Source organism: Diceros bicornis, chromosome 38, assembly GCF_020826845.1.
Source record: "Diceros bicornis minor isolate mBicDic1 chromosome 38, mDicBic1.mat.cur, whole genome shotgun sequence".
In the NCBI taxonomy this organism is placed as follows: domain Eukaryota; kingdom Metazoa; phylum Chordata; class Mammalia; order Perissodactyla; family Rhinocerotidae; genus Diceros; species Diceros bicornis.
In genome coordinates, this window is record NC_080777.1 from 8,634,897 (window position 1) to 8,652,691 (window position 17,795).

Sequence of the window (17,795 nt, forward strand, 5' to 3'; positions counted from 1 at the left end):
TTTAAACATTTAATCAGTCCCTTTCTCAAAATATTTAAATAAGAATAGGAAAATATTTTAAACATAGAAATACCTGACACAGAACCCACTTCTCTACATCTTTTGATGAATATCATATTGTCATCTTAACCGGTGACAAGCAGCTTACCGTTGGAGTGAATAAGCATCAGTGGAGTACTGGCATTGGATTCTTCATATAATTCTTTCAAATTAAGTCCAGTTCTGCAAATATATTCATTTCCCAGTTTTTCAGTTATAAAGTTTCTCACTGAATTCTTTAAACATTCTGGTCTAAGAATTTTTATCTAAAAAAGAAAACATGAAAGATAAGGTAACTAAAAACCACTCCAGGGAATATTCCTTATGGTAAAATTAAATAAAACTAAGAAGTAGTCATTATTTAGGCTGTCAGAGTTTTATGGTGTTCCTTGTGCCGGGAAGGTTTAATGGGAGAGAGCTGGTGTGTGGTGGGGAATGTGCCGCCACTGCCCTTGACCCTAATAAGGGGTCAAGGCCTTCCTAGATGCCAGGGGCCACCTTGTGCCTCCATGTCTTTCATACTCTGACTGAGAATCTCTCTTTGGATGTAAAAATCCAAGTTATGGTCCCTGATTCTGCAAAAAGAGACCTTTCCCCTGCATTTCTTCCTGCTGCACTGTACGTCTCTAGAGCAAGAGAACCCTACAGTGTTGGGGGATGAAAATTCAGGATAGCACAACTGGATAACTACTAACTCCTCCACTAATAAAATGAAAATAAGTAGCACGATATTTGTGTGTTTAAGAAAATTGAGTACATACCTAAAAAGAAGTCTAGAGGGACTAAAAGATTCTGAGAAACAGTATTCATGTAGTAAGTAGAAGTTCAGGACCTACTGGAATCATTGCAAATTTCAGAGGAAAGACCTTTCCATGAAAATTGTTTTACACAAATCACTTACGTGCTATTTCTTTAGAGAAGGATCATGAATTCTGTCCTGAGCATTTTCAGCATTAGAGGCTCCATCATTTAAGGCAAAGCCAAACTGTATGTGTTTGTGGATCGGTGCAGATGTACTAGGGTGAACCATGGGAAACTATTTTTGCCAGTCGAGAACTGTCAAATGAATTCAATTTTACTAGCTCTTTTCTATGCAGCTGCAAATAGTTCTGAAATTTTTCTCATGTCCACATCCCCTCATGGTCGTCTTTCCTCCCTTTGTTTCAGTCCAATAGGCTATAGCGATGGAGAGAGGTGAATAAACTAGACACAGTCCTTGCCCTCATGGAGCTCCGTGACGTTATCCTTCTCCAGGTTGAGCCTTCTTTCTAATATATGCTACATCTCTTATGTGGCAATTTCAATTTCTGACTTTTATAGGTCAGACCCAGTTTCGAATATTCTAACTCAGTTTCCCTATACGTACACTCCACACTTTATCAGACCACGTCTCCAGACTGGGGCTTTGGAAAATACAATTGCTATACTCATACAGTTTCTAGTTCATAAACTAAAATCATCTGGAGCTTATTGGAGGAAGGTAATGTAGCATGGGTTTTAAAATCTAGTTAATTTTGTTGTTAAGGTAATACATACTTACTACATAAAATTCGAACAATACAAAAAGGTATAAACTGAAAAATGAAGATCCTACTTCCTAGATAACCACTGTTTTCTCTTGTGGCTCCTTATAGATACTTTTACACACATACAAGCATCTCTCTATCTACCTCTTTTTTTCCACAAATGGAGTTGTGCTATACAGATTGTTCAGTATTTTGCATTTGTCAGTTACTAGAGCTTAAATATATTTTTATGTCATGACAATGTCAATAATCCACACGTACAGTAGAGGTATCAATCCATCTATAGTTGTTAGGTGGATAACGTAACTTAGAGAAGTGGGTTGGATAGAAGAAAAATAATGATGTAATCCATGCAAAAATAGAAGTATAATGGTGTACACATGAAATTTATACAATGTTATAAACCAATGTTACCACAATAAACAGAAAAAAAAAAAAAGAAAAACAAATAGGCAAATATGATGCTAAATGGCAACTAACATTCAACTTCAGTGTCAGGACGCAATAGGGAGCAGTGAAGACTGTGGTGCCCTGGTCCAAAGGGGCAGATACTACTCAGCACCAGCTACCGCTACTGAAGATTGCGGGCCCGGTATCACCTGATCTAATTTTTTTGATAAAAGCTGGAAACCTATATTTTTATGTGAAATCTCTCAATTTGCAAATTTTGTCTCAAAAGAAAAAACCCAACAAAAGAAAACACAAAAAACAAACTTGTATACCAATGTTCATAGCAGCATTATTCACAATAGCCAAAAGGTGAAAGCAACCCATGTGTCCATGGACAGATGAATGGATAAATAAAACGTGGTGTATACATACAATGGAATATCATTCAGCCTTAACAAGGAAGGAAATTCTGACACATGGTACAACATGGATGAACTTTGAAGACATTATGTTAAGTGAAATAAGCCAGACACAAAAAGATAATCATTGCATGATTCCACTTATATGAGGTACCTAGAGTAGTCAAATTCATAGAGGCAGAAAGTAGAATGGTAGTTGCCAGGGTCTAGTGTGAGGAAGCAATGGGGATTTATTGTTTAATAGGTACAGAGTTTCCATTTGGGATGATGAGAAACTTCTGGAAATGGATAGTGGTGATAGTTGCACAACATTGTGAATGTACTTAATGCCACCGAATTTTTACACTTAAATAGGGTTAAAAGGGATTATTATGAAGACTGAATGAAATAATGTACGCACATTTTGCCACAATAAAAAAATAGAAATAAACTTACTTTAAGATATATGTACATGGATTTTTTAAAATAGTGTAAGATGTTTTAGTTATTTTATTTGAAGACTTTGGAGTTTGTAAGAAAGATCTCCATAGGTTGAAACTCATTTGTTTAGTGATAAACTGCACTTGAAATGTTGGGAAAAACCCACAAAACTGCAGGCCAAATAAAACATGTCTATAAGCCAGATGCAGTTTTTAAATTTTTTTTGCAATTTCTATCTAGAGTGAACTTTAACAAGTGTTGCAAAAATAAAATTTAAGGCAGAAATCAAAAGAAGGATTACTGGCTGTCCAGGCTGGTATTTGCAGAAGTTAGAGTGAAGAGGAGAATGAGAAGAGGGATTTTCCCCTCATGAAACTAGAGCGTACATGTGACAATAAAAAGATTTTTTGAGGTGATAAGGACGAATTTAGGATGATCTACTTTGGAAAGTATGATAGAGTGTTACTGCCAAGAGCACAGATTTTCGAGTCAAGCCGTCTGAGTTTCAGTCCTGGCTCTATCAGGCAATTTCTAAGCCTTGGCTTCCTGCTCTGGAAAATGGGAAAAATAATCATGCCTACTCGCTAAGATTACTATGAGGAGTAAATGAAATGATGTATGTACAATGCTAAGCTTTTGATGTTTTAAGGATCTCATGAATGACACCCATTCGCATCCCTAACCCACCAACCCCCACAGCCAGATTCTGAAGCAATTGAGAAAGAGAGGAGTCAGGCAAAATAGCACCTTTATTAACAATAAGGGCCACGGTGGTTGATTTGGTTTAGGTGTGTGCTTCCTGACACTGAGCCCTAGAATTAGACAGACTTACCCGTCACAAGCAGTGCCGGGCAGCCATTGGCTTCCGCCTACAGAGCCAGGGTCTGCTCTTGGACAGTTTATGGCCTTGAGAAGCAGAGCAGAAAGCACACTTTTTGCAGGCAGGCAGAACCCAAAAGGGACAAGGGAGAGGGGCCGAGCCATGCACTCTGAATTAATCTCTCAAATGTACCCATCTCACAAGTCCTTCCTCTTCTCCAGGGAGGAGCGAATGAAGGGGCAGAGAGATGCCAGGAATAGTACTCTAATTGGACCCCCTCCACATAGAAGAAACACTAAGATGGAGTGTAAGTGCTCCCCTCTAACATTAATGTTTGCTAAGTGTTACCTTGTAAAATCCATATATTTTGCTTATACAATTTTAAATTTGAAGGGTTTAAGTTACTGAAAAGGGCTCAAAACATTTAGAATATCAATATTTTCTCATAGCACATCTTACCAAAATAAGTCTTTGAAATGGAGTGAGTTTCTCCCAGGGAAAATTGATGGGACTGTCAATTTCTTCACTTTCATTCAAAAGTGCAGCTAGATATAATTTAGAGAAAGAAACTGAGATTAACAACAAGTACTTTTTGGATTGGATCACTAGAGACACCACAATGAGAATTTTTGTTATAAAATTGTGAAGTTTTTGAGGCATTACAAACTATCCCTAATATTGCAAAAGAGGTAGACATTAAGGTAGATTTAAATTTTATCTTGGCTGTAGTGAAGTGGTCAATGAATAGTGCTCTCACAAGATAGTGGACGGCAGCAGCAAAAACATAAGCAATAGGCATAGCCAATACTTTACAACCTACTCCTGCACATGTGATGTCTGAGGAATATAAACTACTAATTCTAGAGGTTAGAGATTTCTAGTCATAATCTATCTATAACAGATAGGAAATGAGAATCAAATGGAAATGCAACAAGATTCTCAAATTTTTGAAAAACTGAATATTATGCATCTATATTTTTTAATACTGACCCCTCTTACTACTGCAATAGCATCCTACTGGGTCATACTCTTTTGTAAGGTGGAAGCCTTCTAGTTTCCATTTCCAGCTCTCTCAGATAACAGCTATCATTTCTACTTACCTTATATTTCTATGGTATTTCCCCAGTGTCTAACTTCAAATACAACTTAGATTGTAGAAACAGCTGTTTTGAATATAGCTAAGATAGGTTTGTTGATCTTAAAAAAAAAGTCCATGATACATGAAAATCTAGTTACAAATTGGGGTTATAAATTTGGGGTTACTTACAAAATAAACTGATCTTCACTTTACCAAAAGGGTCAGTAAAGAGTTTCTTTAAATAAAAGATATGGACTCTTGTCTTACAATATAGTAAATAATGAATCTAACTCTTCCAAAAAATTGAGGAGGGGGGAAAGCTCCCTAACTCATTCCACAAAGCCGACATTACCCTGATACCAAAACCAGACAAGGACAACACAAAAAAAGAAAATTACAGGCCAATATCACTGATGAACATCGATGCAAAAATCCTCAACAAAATACTAGCAAATCGCATACAACAATACGTTAAAAAGATTATACACCATGATCAAGTGGGATTTATTCCAGGTATGCAGGGATGGTTTAACATTCGCAAATCAATCAACGTGATACACTACATTAATAAAATGAAGAATAAAAATCACATAATCATCTCAATAGATGCAGAGAAAGCATTTGACAAGATACAGCATCCATTTACGATAAAAACTCTGAATAAAATGGGTATAGAAGGAAAGTACCTCAACATAATAAAGACCATATATGACAAACCCTCAGCTAATATCATCCTCAATGGTGAAAAACTGAAAGCTATCCCTCTAAGAACAGAAACTAGACAAGGATGCCCACTGTCACCACTCCTATTTAACATAGTACTGGAAGTCCTAGCCAGAGCAATGAGGCAAGAGAAAGAAATAAAAGGGATCCAAATTGGAAAGGAAGAAGTGAAACTGTCACTATTTGCAGATGACATGATTTTATATATAGAAAACCCTAAAGAATCCACCAGAAAACTTTTAGAAGTAATAAACGAATATGGTAAAGTTGCAGGATACAAAATCAACATACAAAAATCAGTTGCATTTCTATACACTAACAATGAAGTAGCAGAAAGAGAAATTAAGAATACCATCCCATTTACAATTGCAACAAAAAGAATAAAATACCTAGGAATAAACTTAACCAAAGAGGTGAAAGATCTGTACACCGAAAACTATAAAACATTGCTGAAAGAAATTGAAGAAGACACAAAGAAATGGAAAAATATTCCGTGCTCTTGGATTGGAAGAATTAACATAGTTAAGATGTCCATACTTCCTAAAGCCGTCTATAGATTCAATGCAATCCCTATCAAAGTTCCAACAACATTTTTCACAGAAATAGAACAAAGAATCCTAAAATTTATATGGAACAACAAAAGACCCCGAATAAGTAAAGGAATCCTGAGAAAAAAGAACAAAGCTGGAGGTATCACACTCCCTGATTTCAAAATATACTACAAAGCTACAGTAACCAACGCAGCATGGTACTGGCACAAAAACAGACACACAGATCAATGGAATAGAATCAAAAGCCCAGAAATAAACCCCCACATCTGTAGACAGCTAATCTTTGACAAAGGAGCCAAGAACATACAATGGAGAAAAGAAAGTCTCTTCGACAAATGGTGTTGGGAAAACTGGACAGCCACTTGCAAAAAAATGAAAGTAGACCCTTACCTTACACCATACACAAAAATTAACTCCAAATGGATTAAAGACTTGAATGTAAGACCTGAAACTATGAAACTTCTAGAAGAAAACATAGGCAGTACGCTCTTTGACGTCGGTCTTAGCAACATATTTTCAAGCACCATGTCTGACCAGGCAAGAGAAACAATAGGAAAAATAAACAAATGGGACTACATCAAACTAAAAAGCTTCTGCACAGCAAAGGAAACCATCAACAAAACGAAAAGACAAGCTAACAATTGGGAGAAGATATTTGCAAACCATACATCTGATAAGGGCTTAATCTCCAAAGTATGTAAAAAACTCATGCATCTCAACAACAAAAAAACTACCAACCCAATTAAAAAATGGGCAAAAGACCTGAACAGACATTTCTCCAAAGAAGATATACAGATAGCCAACAGACACATGAAAAGATGTTCAAAATCATTAACTATCAGGGAAATGCAAATCAAATCTACAATGAGATATCACCTCACGCCCGTCAGAATGGCTATAATTAAAAAGACAGGAAACAACATGCGTTGGAGAGGATGTGGAGAGAAGGGAACTCTCATACACTGCTGGTGGGAGTAACTGGTGCAGCCACTATGGAAAACAGTATGGAGATTCCTCAAAAAATCAAGGATAGAACTACCATATGATCCAGCTATCCCACTGTTGGGTATTTATCCAAAGAACTTGAAAACACCAATTTGTAAAGGTACATGCACCACTGTGTTCATTGCAGCGTTATTCACAATAGCCAAGACTTGGAAGCAACCTAAGTGCCCATCAAGGGACGAATGGATAAAGAAGCTGTGGTATATATACACAATGGAATACTACTCAGCCATAAGAAACGATGAAATCCAGCCATTTGTGACAACGTGGATGGACATTGAGGGTATTATGCAAAGTGAAATAAGTCAGAGGGAGAAGGTCAAATACCGTATGATTTCCTTCATTAAGTAGTAGATAATAACAACAATAAACAAACACATAGAGACAGAGATTGGATTGGTGGTTACCAGAGGGGAAGCGGGGAGGGAGGAGGGCGAAAGGGATAATTCGGCACATGTGTGTGGTGATGGGTTGTAATTAGTATTTGGGTGGTGAACATGATGTAATCTATGCAGATATAGAAGTATAATGATGTACACCTGAAACTTATACAATGTTATAAACCAATGTTACTGCAATAAACAAAAAATTAAAAAAAAAAAAATAAATCCAAGATAGATTTGTGACAAATGCAACAAAATAAAACAATAATGACCCAGAGAGAAAACTCTAGGGGAGGAGGAGAACTTCTTAACCAGAATTGGAAATCAAGAAGCTAGAACAGGAAAACAAATAGATGTAATTGACTACACAAACGTTTAAACGTTGTATGGGACAGGTACTATAAACGAATTCAATAGACAACAGATTTCGAAAAATATTTGAATGAATAGGTTAACACCTTTAGCAAAACAAAAAGTTAATCATCTATGACACTAATTGAGTTCTTACAGATGGACAAAAAAGTGATAAACAATGTAGTAGAAAAATGGGCAAAGTACATGAATGAGCAAATCCAAATGGTCAACGAACATGGTGATAAGGTACTTAAACTTGGCAGTAATCAGGGAAATTCAAATTAAAGTACTTCTCAGATTGGCAAAAGTTAAAAAAAAAATCAAGACTCCTCTTAGAAAAGGGGCACTCATACATTGCTGGTGGAAATATAAATTATCATGGACTTTTAAGAAAAAGGAACCTGGCAGCAACTATTAACATAAAAAGAATATACTTTTGACCAGCAATTCCACTTCTGGCTATCCATCCCATAGAAATAGAAGCAAAGGAAATATGTTTAAGGATATTTATATTATTGCATAACATAATTGTATATTGTGGCAAAAATCTGGAAGCAAAATGGAGAAAAATGTGGAAGGAAACAAATTAGGTTGTATTCTGAATGGGGTGGAATGTGGGTGGAAATGACACAGAAAATTGAGGAGAGTTCAAAGTGCAAAAACAAAAAGGAAAGGAGATGCTAAAAATAGCAGGCCTTTATAGTAAGTTCTATTTCCTGGGTAATTTTTAAAACACATATCTGTTATATAAAACACATTATTATATAAAATATATATCTGTTATATATGTAGGCTTGTTCAGATTCAAGATTCAAAACTAGTGTGGCATAATGAAACTAGTGTGGTTTATTTTATCTCAAGTTTTGACTTAGAGTTTCTCAACAACAATGATGTTCATAATAATCATTTCACAATATTCTTGTGAGGATAACATTAAATAACATGAGATGTGCTTATAATATAGTTATGTTCCACCCTTCAATTTTTCATAAGATATTGAATTACATTCATAAATTGATAATCTACGTACACATATACGTAATTAAACTAGATTAAAATATTGAATGTTTTCTTACTTTCCTCTGGTGATTTCTTACTTTTTTCCAATGAAGTGTTTTCTGAAGAGAAAGGTATGCTCATCAGAAAATATACATCCTTACTGTTATTAAAAGCATTCCATTGTGATACATTTGATAAAAGGGATTTGCATAGAAGAGAAAATGATGCTAGTTCACCACTGACATATTGGCACTCCTTCCACCTGGAATCCGACAACCACTGAAGATGTCGATTTCTACAGATTTCATATATGCCTAATAGAAAATAAAAAATGATCACATTAGAAGAGGTATATTCTTTACCTTTTCGTTACTCATTAAAAGTAGATGCTTAATAAATATTTGTTGTTCAGGAAAAGCCATTTTATATAAAAATTAATTACATAAAAGTTAATTTTTTATTGTGGTAAAAACACATATAAAATTTACCATCTTAACCATCTTTTCGTGTGCAGTTCAGTAGTGTTAAGTATATTTACATTGTTGTGAAACAGATCTCCAGAACTTTTTCTGCAAATCTGAAACTTTATACCCATTAAACAGCCCTATTCCCCCTCCCCCCAGCCTCTGGTAATCACCATTCTACTTTCTGTTTCTATGAATTTGACTTCTTTAGATAGCTCATATAAGTGGAATCAAACAGTATTTGTCTTTTTGTGATTGGCTTATTTCACTTAGCATAATGTCCTCAGGATTCATCCATGTTGTAGCATGTGACAGCATTTCCTTCCTTTTTGAGGCTGAATAATATTCCTTTGTATGTATATACTACATTTTGTTTATCCATTCATCCATCAATGGACATTTGGGTTGCTTCTACCTGTTGGCTATTGTGAATAGTGCTGCTATGAACAGAAGTGTGCAAATATCTCTCTGAGACCCTGCTTTCAATTCCTTTGGATATAACCAGATGTGGGATTGTTGGATCATATGGTAAGTTCTATTTTTAATTTTTTGAGGAACCTCCATACAGTTGCACCATTTTACAATCCCACCAACAGTGCACAAGGGTTCCATATCTCCACATCCTTGTCAGCACTTGTTATTTTCTATTTTTTTTGAGAGTAGCTATCCTAATCGGTGTGAGATGATACCTCATTGTGGTTTTGATTTGCAATTCCTGGTGATTAGCGATGTTGAACATCTTTTCATATGCTTTTTGGCCATTTGTATAACATCTTTGGAGAAATATCTATTCAAGTCCTTTTCCTATTTTTAAATTGGGTTGATTTTTTGTTGTTGAGTTGTAGGAGTTCTTTATATATTCTATATATTAACTCATTATCACATATATGATTTGAAATATTTTCTTCCATTCCATAGATTGCCTTTTTACTCTGTTGATTGTGTCCTTTGATGCACAAAAGTTTTTAAGTTTGATGTAGTCCCATTTGTCTCTTTTTGCTTTTGTTGCCTGTGCATTGGTGTCATATCCAAGAAATCATTGTCAAGTCCAACGTTACAAAGCTTTTTCATTACGTTTTGTTCTAGGAGTTTTATAATTTTAGGTGTTATGTTTAGGTCTTGAATCCATTTTGAGTTGATTTTTGTATGTGGTATAAGATAAGAGTCCAATTTCATTTTTTTGCATATGGATATCCAGTTTTCCAAGCACTATTTGTTGAAGAGACTGTCCTTTCCCCATTGAGTGGTCTTTGCACCCTTGTCAAAGGTCGTTTGACCATATACATGTGGGTTAATTTCTGGGCTCTATATTCTGTCCCATTGGTCTGTTTGTCTGTCTTTATGTCAGTACCAGACTGTTTTGATCACTGTAGATTTACAATATAGCTTTAAACCAGGAAGTGTGATGCCTCCAACTTTGTTCTTTTCCAAAATTGTTTTGGTTGTTCAAAGTCCCTTGAGATTCCATATGAATTTTAGAAAGAATTTTTCTATTTCTGCAAAAAATGCCTTTAGGATTTTGATAGGGATTGCATTGAATCTGTAGATTGCTTTGGGTTAGTACGGACATCTTAACAATATTAAGTCTGCCAGTCCGTGAACATGAGATGTCTTCCACTTATTTGTGTTTTCTTTAATTTCTTTCAGCAATGTTTTGTAGTTTTCAATGTACAAGTCTTTTACCTCCTTGGTTAGGTTTATTCTTAAGTATTTTATTCTTCTTGATGCTACTGTAAATGGGATTGTTTTCTTAATTTTCTTTTCATATTATTTGTTGTTAGTATATAGAAATGCAACCGATTTTTCTATATGGGTTTTGTATTTTGCAACTTTGCTGAATTTGTTTACCACTTCTAACTGTTTTTGTGGACTCTTTAGGATTTTCTATATATAAGATCATGTCATCTGTGAACAGAGATAATTTTTACTTCTTCCTTTCCAATTTGGATACCTTTTCTTTCTTTTTTTTTTTTTTTGTGAGGAAGATCAGCCCTGTGCTAACATCTGCCAATCCTCCTCTTTTTTTGCTGAGGAAGACTGGCCCTGAGCTAACATCGGTGCCCATCTTCCTCCACTTTACATGGGACACCACCACAGCACGGCTTGCCAAGCAGTGCGTCGGTGCGCGCCTGGGATCCGAACTGGCGATCCCTGGGCCGCCCCAGCGGAGCGCACACACTCAACCGCTTGCGCCACCGGGCCGGCCCCACCTTTTATTTCTTTTTATTGTCTAATGCTCTGGCTAGAACTTCCACGTTAAATAGAAGTGGTGAAAGGAGAGGGCATCCTTGCCTTGTTCCTGATCTTAGAGAAAAGCTTTCAGTTTTTCACCACTGAGTATGATGTTAGCTGTGGGCTTTTCATAAAAGACTTTTATTATGTTGAGACAGTTTCCTTCTATTCCCAATTTTTTGAGTGTTTTTATCATGAAAGAATGTTGGATCTTATCAAACGCTTTTTCTGCATCAGTTAAGATGGTCATGTGGTTTTGTCCTTCATTCTGTTAATGTGGTTATTACATTGATTGATTTTTTTGTGTTGAACCAGTCTTGCATCCTAGGAATAAATTGCACTTGGTCATGGTGTATTGAATTTGGTTTGCTATATTCTGTTGAGGATTTTTGCATCTATAGTGATCAGGAATATTGGCCTCTAGTTTTCTTATAGCATCTTTGTTTGGCTTTGGTATCAGAATAATGCCGGTGTCACAGAATGAGCTTGGAAGTGTTCCTGCCTCTTCAATTTTTTTGAAGTGTTTCAGGAGAAACGGTGTTTATTCTTCTTTAAATGTTTGGTAGAATTTTCCAGTGCAGCCATCTGGTTGAGGACTTTTCTTTGCTGGGAGATTTTTGATTACTGACTCAATCTCCTTACTTGTTATAAGTCTGTTTGAATTTTCTATATCTTCATGATTCAATCTTGTTAGATTATATGTTTCCCTTTCTTCTAGGTTTTCAATTTGTTGGCATATAATTGTTCGAAGTAGTCTCCAATGATCCTTTGTATTTTTGTGATATCAGTTTTAATGTCCCCTCTTTCATTTCTGATTTTAGTTATTTGAGTCTTCTCTCTTAATGTAGCTGCGAGTTTATCAATTTTGTTGATCTTTTCAAGAAGACAATTCTTAGTTTTGCTGATTTTTTCTATTTTTTATTCTCTATTTTGTTTATTTCTGCTTTAATCTTTATTATTTGCTTCCTTCTGCTAGCTTTGTATTTAGTTTGTTCTTTTTTCTCTCACTCTTTGAGCTGTAGAGTTAGGTTGTTTATTTGAGATCTTTTTTAATGTATGCATTTATAGCTATAAATTTCTCTCTTAGTACTACTTTTGCTGTATTCCATAAGTTTTGTTATGTTGTGTTTTCATTTTTATTTGTCTCAACATATTTTCTAATTTCCCTTGTGACATCTTTGACCCACCAGTTGTTTAAGAGTATGTTGTTTAATTTCCACATATTTTTGGATTTTTCATGTGCTATTGATGTCTAATTTCATTCCATTGTGGTCAGAAAAGATACTTTATATGACTTCAATCTTCTTGAATTTGTTAAGACCTGTTTTGTGGCCTTACATGTGGTCTATCCTGGAGAATGTTCCATGTGCACTTGAGAAGAATGTATCCAGGAGTGTTGCTGTTGTTGAGTGGAGTGTTCTGTGTATGCCAGTTAGGTCCAGTTGGTCGATAGTATTCTCCAAGTCCTCTATTTCCTTATTGATCTTGTGTCTGGTTGGTCTATCCATTATTGAAAGTGGGGTATTGAAGTCTCTTACTATTGCTGTGTAGCTATCTATTTCTCCCTTCAATTCTGTCAATGCTTGCTTCATATAATTAGGAGCTCTGAGGTTTGGTGCATAAAAATTTATAATTGTTATATCTTCTTGATGAACTGATTCTTTTATCATTATATAATGTCCTTCTTTGTCTCTTGTAACAGTTTTTGACTTAAAATATATTTTTCCTGGTATCAGTATAGCCACTTCTACTCTCTTTTGGTTACTGTTTGCTTGGAATCTTTTTCCATCCTTTCACTTTCAGCCTACGTGTATCCTTAAACCTAAAGTGAGTCTCTTATAGAGAGAATATAGATGGATCCTGTTTTTTATCTATTAAGCCAATCTATGTCTTTTGATCAGGGAATTTAATCAATTTACATTTAATTATTGATAGGGAAGAACTCACTATTGCCATTTTTAAATTGTTTTCTGTGTATCTTATAGCTTTTATCTCCCTCCTTTTGTACCTTACTGCCTTCCTTTGTATTTCATTGATTTTTTATAGTGATATTTCTTGATTCTATTCTTGTTTCCTTTTGTGTAGGCTCGATAGATTTTTTTTTATTAGTCAGGGTTCTCCAAAAAAAAAAAAAACAGAACTAATAGGATATATAAAAATATTTATGAAGAGATTTATTATAGGAATTGGCTCACATGATTATGGAGGCTGAGAAGTCCCATGATCTGCCATATTCAAGCTGGAGAACCAGGAAAGCTAATGGCGTAATTCAGTCTAAGTCTAAAGGCCTGAGAACCAGGGGAGCCAATGGTGTAATTCTTGGTCTGAGTCCAAAGATCTAAGAACTAGGAGTGATGATATCTGAGGGCAGGAGAGGATGAAGCTCAAGCAAAGAGAGAAATTTTATCCTTCCTCAGCCTTTTTTCCTCTTGTTAGGCCCTGAAGGGGTTGGATGATGTCCATCTGCATTGGTGAGGGTGATTTTCAATTCAAATGCTAATCTCTTCTGAACACACTCTCACAAACACACCCAGAAGTAATGTTTTACCAGCTCTCTAGGCATCCCTTATCCCAGTCAAATTGACACGTAAAACTAACCATGACAGCTATGATTGCAATTACATAAAACGTCTTAAAGGTATAGCATTCTATTTTAAACCAATAAGAACCTAACTTCAATCACATGCAAAAACTCTATTCCTTTACAGTTCCCGCAACACTTTATGTTATTGATGTCACAAACTACATCTTTATAGATTGTATACCCATTAACCTAGATTTATAGTTTTTAAAAATGTTTTTGTCACTTAAATTCTATGCACCAAAATTACAACAGTACAGGTTACTATATTTTTAAATTTATTTACTTTTACCATAGAAGCATCTATTTTCATATGGCTTTATGTTGCTGTCAATATCTTTTTGTTTCAACTCGAAGGACTTCCTTTAGCTACTACAGAGCAGATCTAGTGGTAATGAACTCTCTCAACTTTTGTTTATCTGGGAAAGTCTTAATTTCTCCTTCATTTTTTTTTTTTTTTTTTTTTTTTGTGAGGAGATCAGCCCTGAGCTAACATCCGCCAATTCTCCTCTTTTTTTGCTGAGGAATACGGCCCTGGGCTAACATCTGTGCCTATCTTCCTCCACTTTATATGGGACGCCACCACAGCATGGCTTACCAAGCAGTGCGTCGGTGCGCGCCCGGGATCCGAACCAGCGAACCCCGGGCCGCCGCAGCGGAGCGCGCGCACTTAACCGCTTGCGCCACCGGGCCGGCCCCAATTTCTCCTTCATTTTTGAAGTATAGTTTTGCTGAATATAATGTTCTTGGTTGACAGTTTTTTTTTTTTCTTGTAGCACTTTGAATATTATCCCTTCCTTCTGGCTTGCAAAGTTTCTGCTAAGAAATTTGATGATAATCTTGTGGAAGCTCCCTTGTACGTGGCAAATCACTTTTCTCTTGCTGCTTTCAAGACTCCCTCTTTGTCTTTCACTCTAGGCAGTTTGATTATAATGTATCTCAGTATGCTTCTCTTTGGACTTATCTTTGTTGGAGTTCTTTGAGCTTCTTGAATCTGCATGTCCATTTCTTTCCTCAGATTTGGGAATTTTTCAGCTATTATTTTTTCAAATTGGCTCTTGCCCCCTTCTCTCTCTCTTCTCCTTCTAACATTCCCTAATGCATATATTGGTTTGCTTAATAGCGACCCATAAGTTCCTTAGACTCTCTTTGCTTTTCCTCATTTTTTTTTTTTTTGCTTCTCTGACCCAATTATTTCAAATGCCCTGTTTTCAAGTTCGCTGATTCTTTCTTCTGCCTGATCAAGTCTGATGTTGAATCCCTCTTATGAATTTTTCAGTTCAGTTATTGTATTTTTCAACTCCAGAATTTCTGTTTCATTCTTTTTTATAGTTTTTTTGTTGATATTTTGATTTTGTTCATGCATTGTTTTCCTGATTTCATTTAGTTGTCTCTCTGTGTTTTCTTTTTGGCTCCTGGAGCATCTTTATGACAGTTATTTTAAATTCTTTATCAGGGAGCTTATAGATCTGCATCCCTTTAAGGTTGATTTCTGAAGCTTTATTTTGCTCCTTTGATTGGGCTATGTTTCTCTGTTTCTTTGCATGCCTTGTAATTCTCTGCTGGGATTGGGAATTTGAAAAAACAAACACCTCTCCCAGTCTTTGAGTACTGGCTTTGTGCAAGGGAAGACCTTCACCAATCAACCCGCTGTAGGTTCTAGAACCTCTCAAACTTTTTCTGATCTCTTGCCTCTCCTGTGTCTATCTGTGGAAGTGTAGCTCTCATATGCTTGCCTGTTTTCAGTGGTTTCCAACCTCTGGTGCCAGTCCTGTTGCTGTTCCCAATCAGGCAGTCTCTTGGGCAGCCCCTAGAAAAGCCAGAATGTTGCACACATGTTCCATAACTTTGTTCCATCCTAAGGGAGGTGCCCCATTATGGGGAGTTTCCTTTTGGTTGCTCTGTGCTAAGACACCGAGAGCCATGTCAAATAACATGAATTTTCCTATCCCTTTTGCTGGAATCTCTTCTTGGTTTTACAATGGCCTGGGTGCTGTAGCTTCTGAACAGGTCTCTAGAGTTCTCACAGAGATAGTCTGGTCTGGATCTTGTTGTTAACACAGCGTCTCTGTGGGGGAAGGAGATTATGTAACTTTCTAGTCTGCCATCTTGCTGATGTCATTCTTCTCTCCACCAAAGGTAATTTTTAAAGGAGATTTAAGTTTTAAAAATTGTAATATTTTATTAAAACTAGAATCCAGGAAAGATTACGACTCTTTCTTTGTTGTTCATCATAGTGCTTACTGTTCAGTGTCAGAAAAAATTGGGAGAGACTTAGGTCTCTAACTTAAGGCAGTGATTAAATAAATTTTGGTACATTCAAAAATTGGAATGTGCAGACATTAAATAAAGAGTCTAAGTATATTTATTCACATAGAAAGCTATTTTTGACATATTAACTTGAAAAAAAGCAGGCATAAGTCTGTATAGCAAAGTCACCTTTTCCTTTAAAGAATATAAATGAATATTCATATATGAATGTGAATATATGTAAAGAAGATACATATATAGAGGAACAATAGTGGAAAGAAAAAACAGTAATACTAATAGTAGTTATTTCTGGATAGTGGCATTACAGAAGATTTATTTTCTTCTTTTTGCTTATCTGTAGGTTCTAATGGTTTTTATAATAAACACATATTGCTTGTATAATAAAAAAACTGGAAGCTGCTAAATTTCTTTGTTGTTGTTTCTTTAAGTACACTGGGGATGTTTTAATGGTTCCAAGTGCAGTAGACACCTCTTGGATTGGCTGCCCAAGATGAACTTTTGGCTGCCCATTTTGCTGCATGACTTTGTCTCTTGGTCATTGTTGAGTGGTTCAGGAATAGACTCCTGACCAGGGCTGTGACACTCAGATTCACCCTCCTGAAAATATGGAGTCTAGAACTCTGAAGCACAGAGTCTGAGAACTGTTAGAAGCTTACTTATGTTAATAGTAGTCAGTAGTTCTTCTCACATTAGTGCTTGGCTGTTCACATTTTCCTTGAGTTTTTCTGAGGTACCCCAAAACCCTTCCAAAAATTTTGATATTTTTCTTTAATTTAAGCTATTGAGTTATTGTTGTCTGTTTTTTTGCAAGCAAAAGAACCTTAACAAATTTATAAGAACATTCATTGATTCAGCAGTCATTTACCAAACACCTACTGTATACCAGGCTTTGGTACAAGTAAAAAGAAACAAAAAAAGAAACCAAACTATCCAAATGTCTGGTATCCTCCATAGCAACTCTTTTCATGTTTTCATTCTGACTTCTAGTCTTTGCTAATAGTCTTGGAATACTTGACAAAGGCTACCCCAAATCACCACTTTTTCCTCCTCAGTGAGAATGTCAGACTTCTTTTAACTTTATATTTTTTGTGACGTAAAATTACAACACAAGCAAAGCAAAAAGCACAACAATGCTTAATGCCACTGAACTGTACACTTAAAAATGGTTAAGATGGTAAATTCTACGTTATGTGTATTTTACCATAAGTTAAAAAATAAATATATTTAAAAATGTACAACACAGGAGCATTTGAAAAGATTCAATACTTAAGTGATTTTGCCTAATGTTTTTAGATGAGAATGATTTTTGTGGTTCAAATTTTCAAGGAATTCTCATAAGAAACTGAGGGCAACTGTAGTTACGAGGGGTAAAGTTTAACTCCTGTATTTAATCAATATGCTTGTGTGTGTGTGTGTCCCTAATGACTAGCATTAGGTATTCTGCTTTGTAGATTAGTATTATAATAACCATAGCAATTGTCATTTATTTATTCATTCATTCAAAAATTATTGAGTACCAATTGTATGCTCAACAGTGTAG

The 17,795-nt window shown here is 35.6% G+C and overlaps 1 protein-coding gene across 1 annotated transcript in view; it reads right to left on the minus strand.

Moving 5' to 3' along the window:
* Positions 1–17,795, minus strand: part of DNAH14 (dynein axonemal heavy chain 14) — a 344,464-nt gene that overhangs the window by 51,606 nt on the left and 275,063 nt on the right. Inside the window, exons 71-73 of the mRNA XM_058533894.1 lie at positions 8,785–9,021; positions 4,074–4,159; positions 149–305 (exon numbers count right to left, since the gene is read on the minus strand). Coding sequence (XP_058389877.1) covers positions 149–305; positions 4,074–4,159; positions 8,785–9,021 — 480 coding nt within the window. The remainder of the gene's footprint in view (positions 1–148; positions 306–4,073; positions 4,160–8,784; positions 9,022–17,795) is intronic.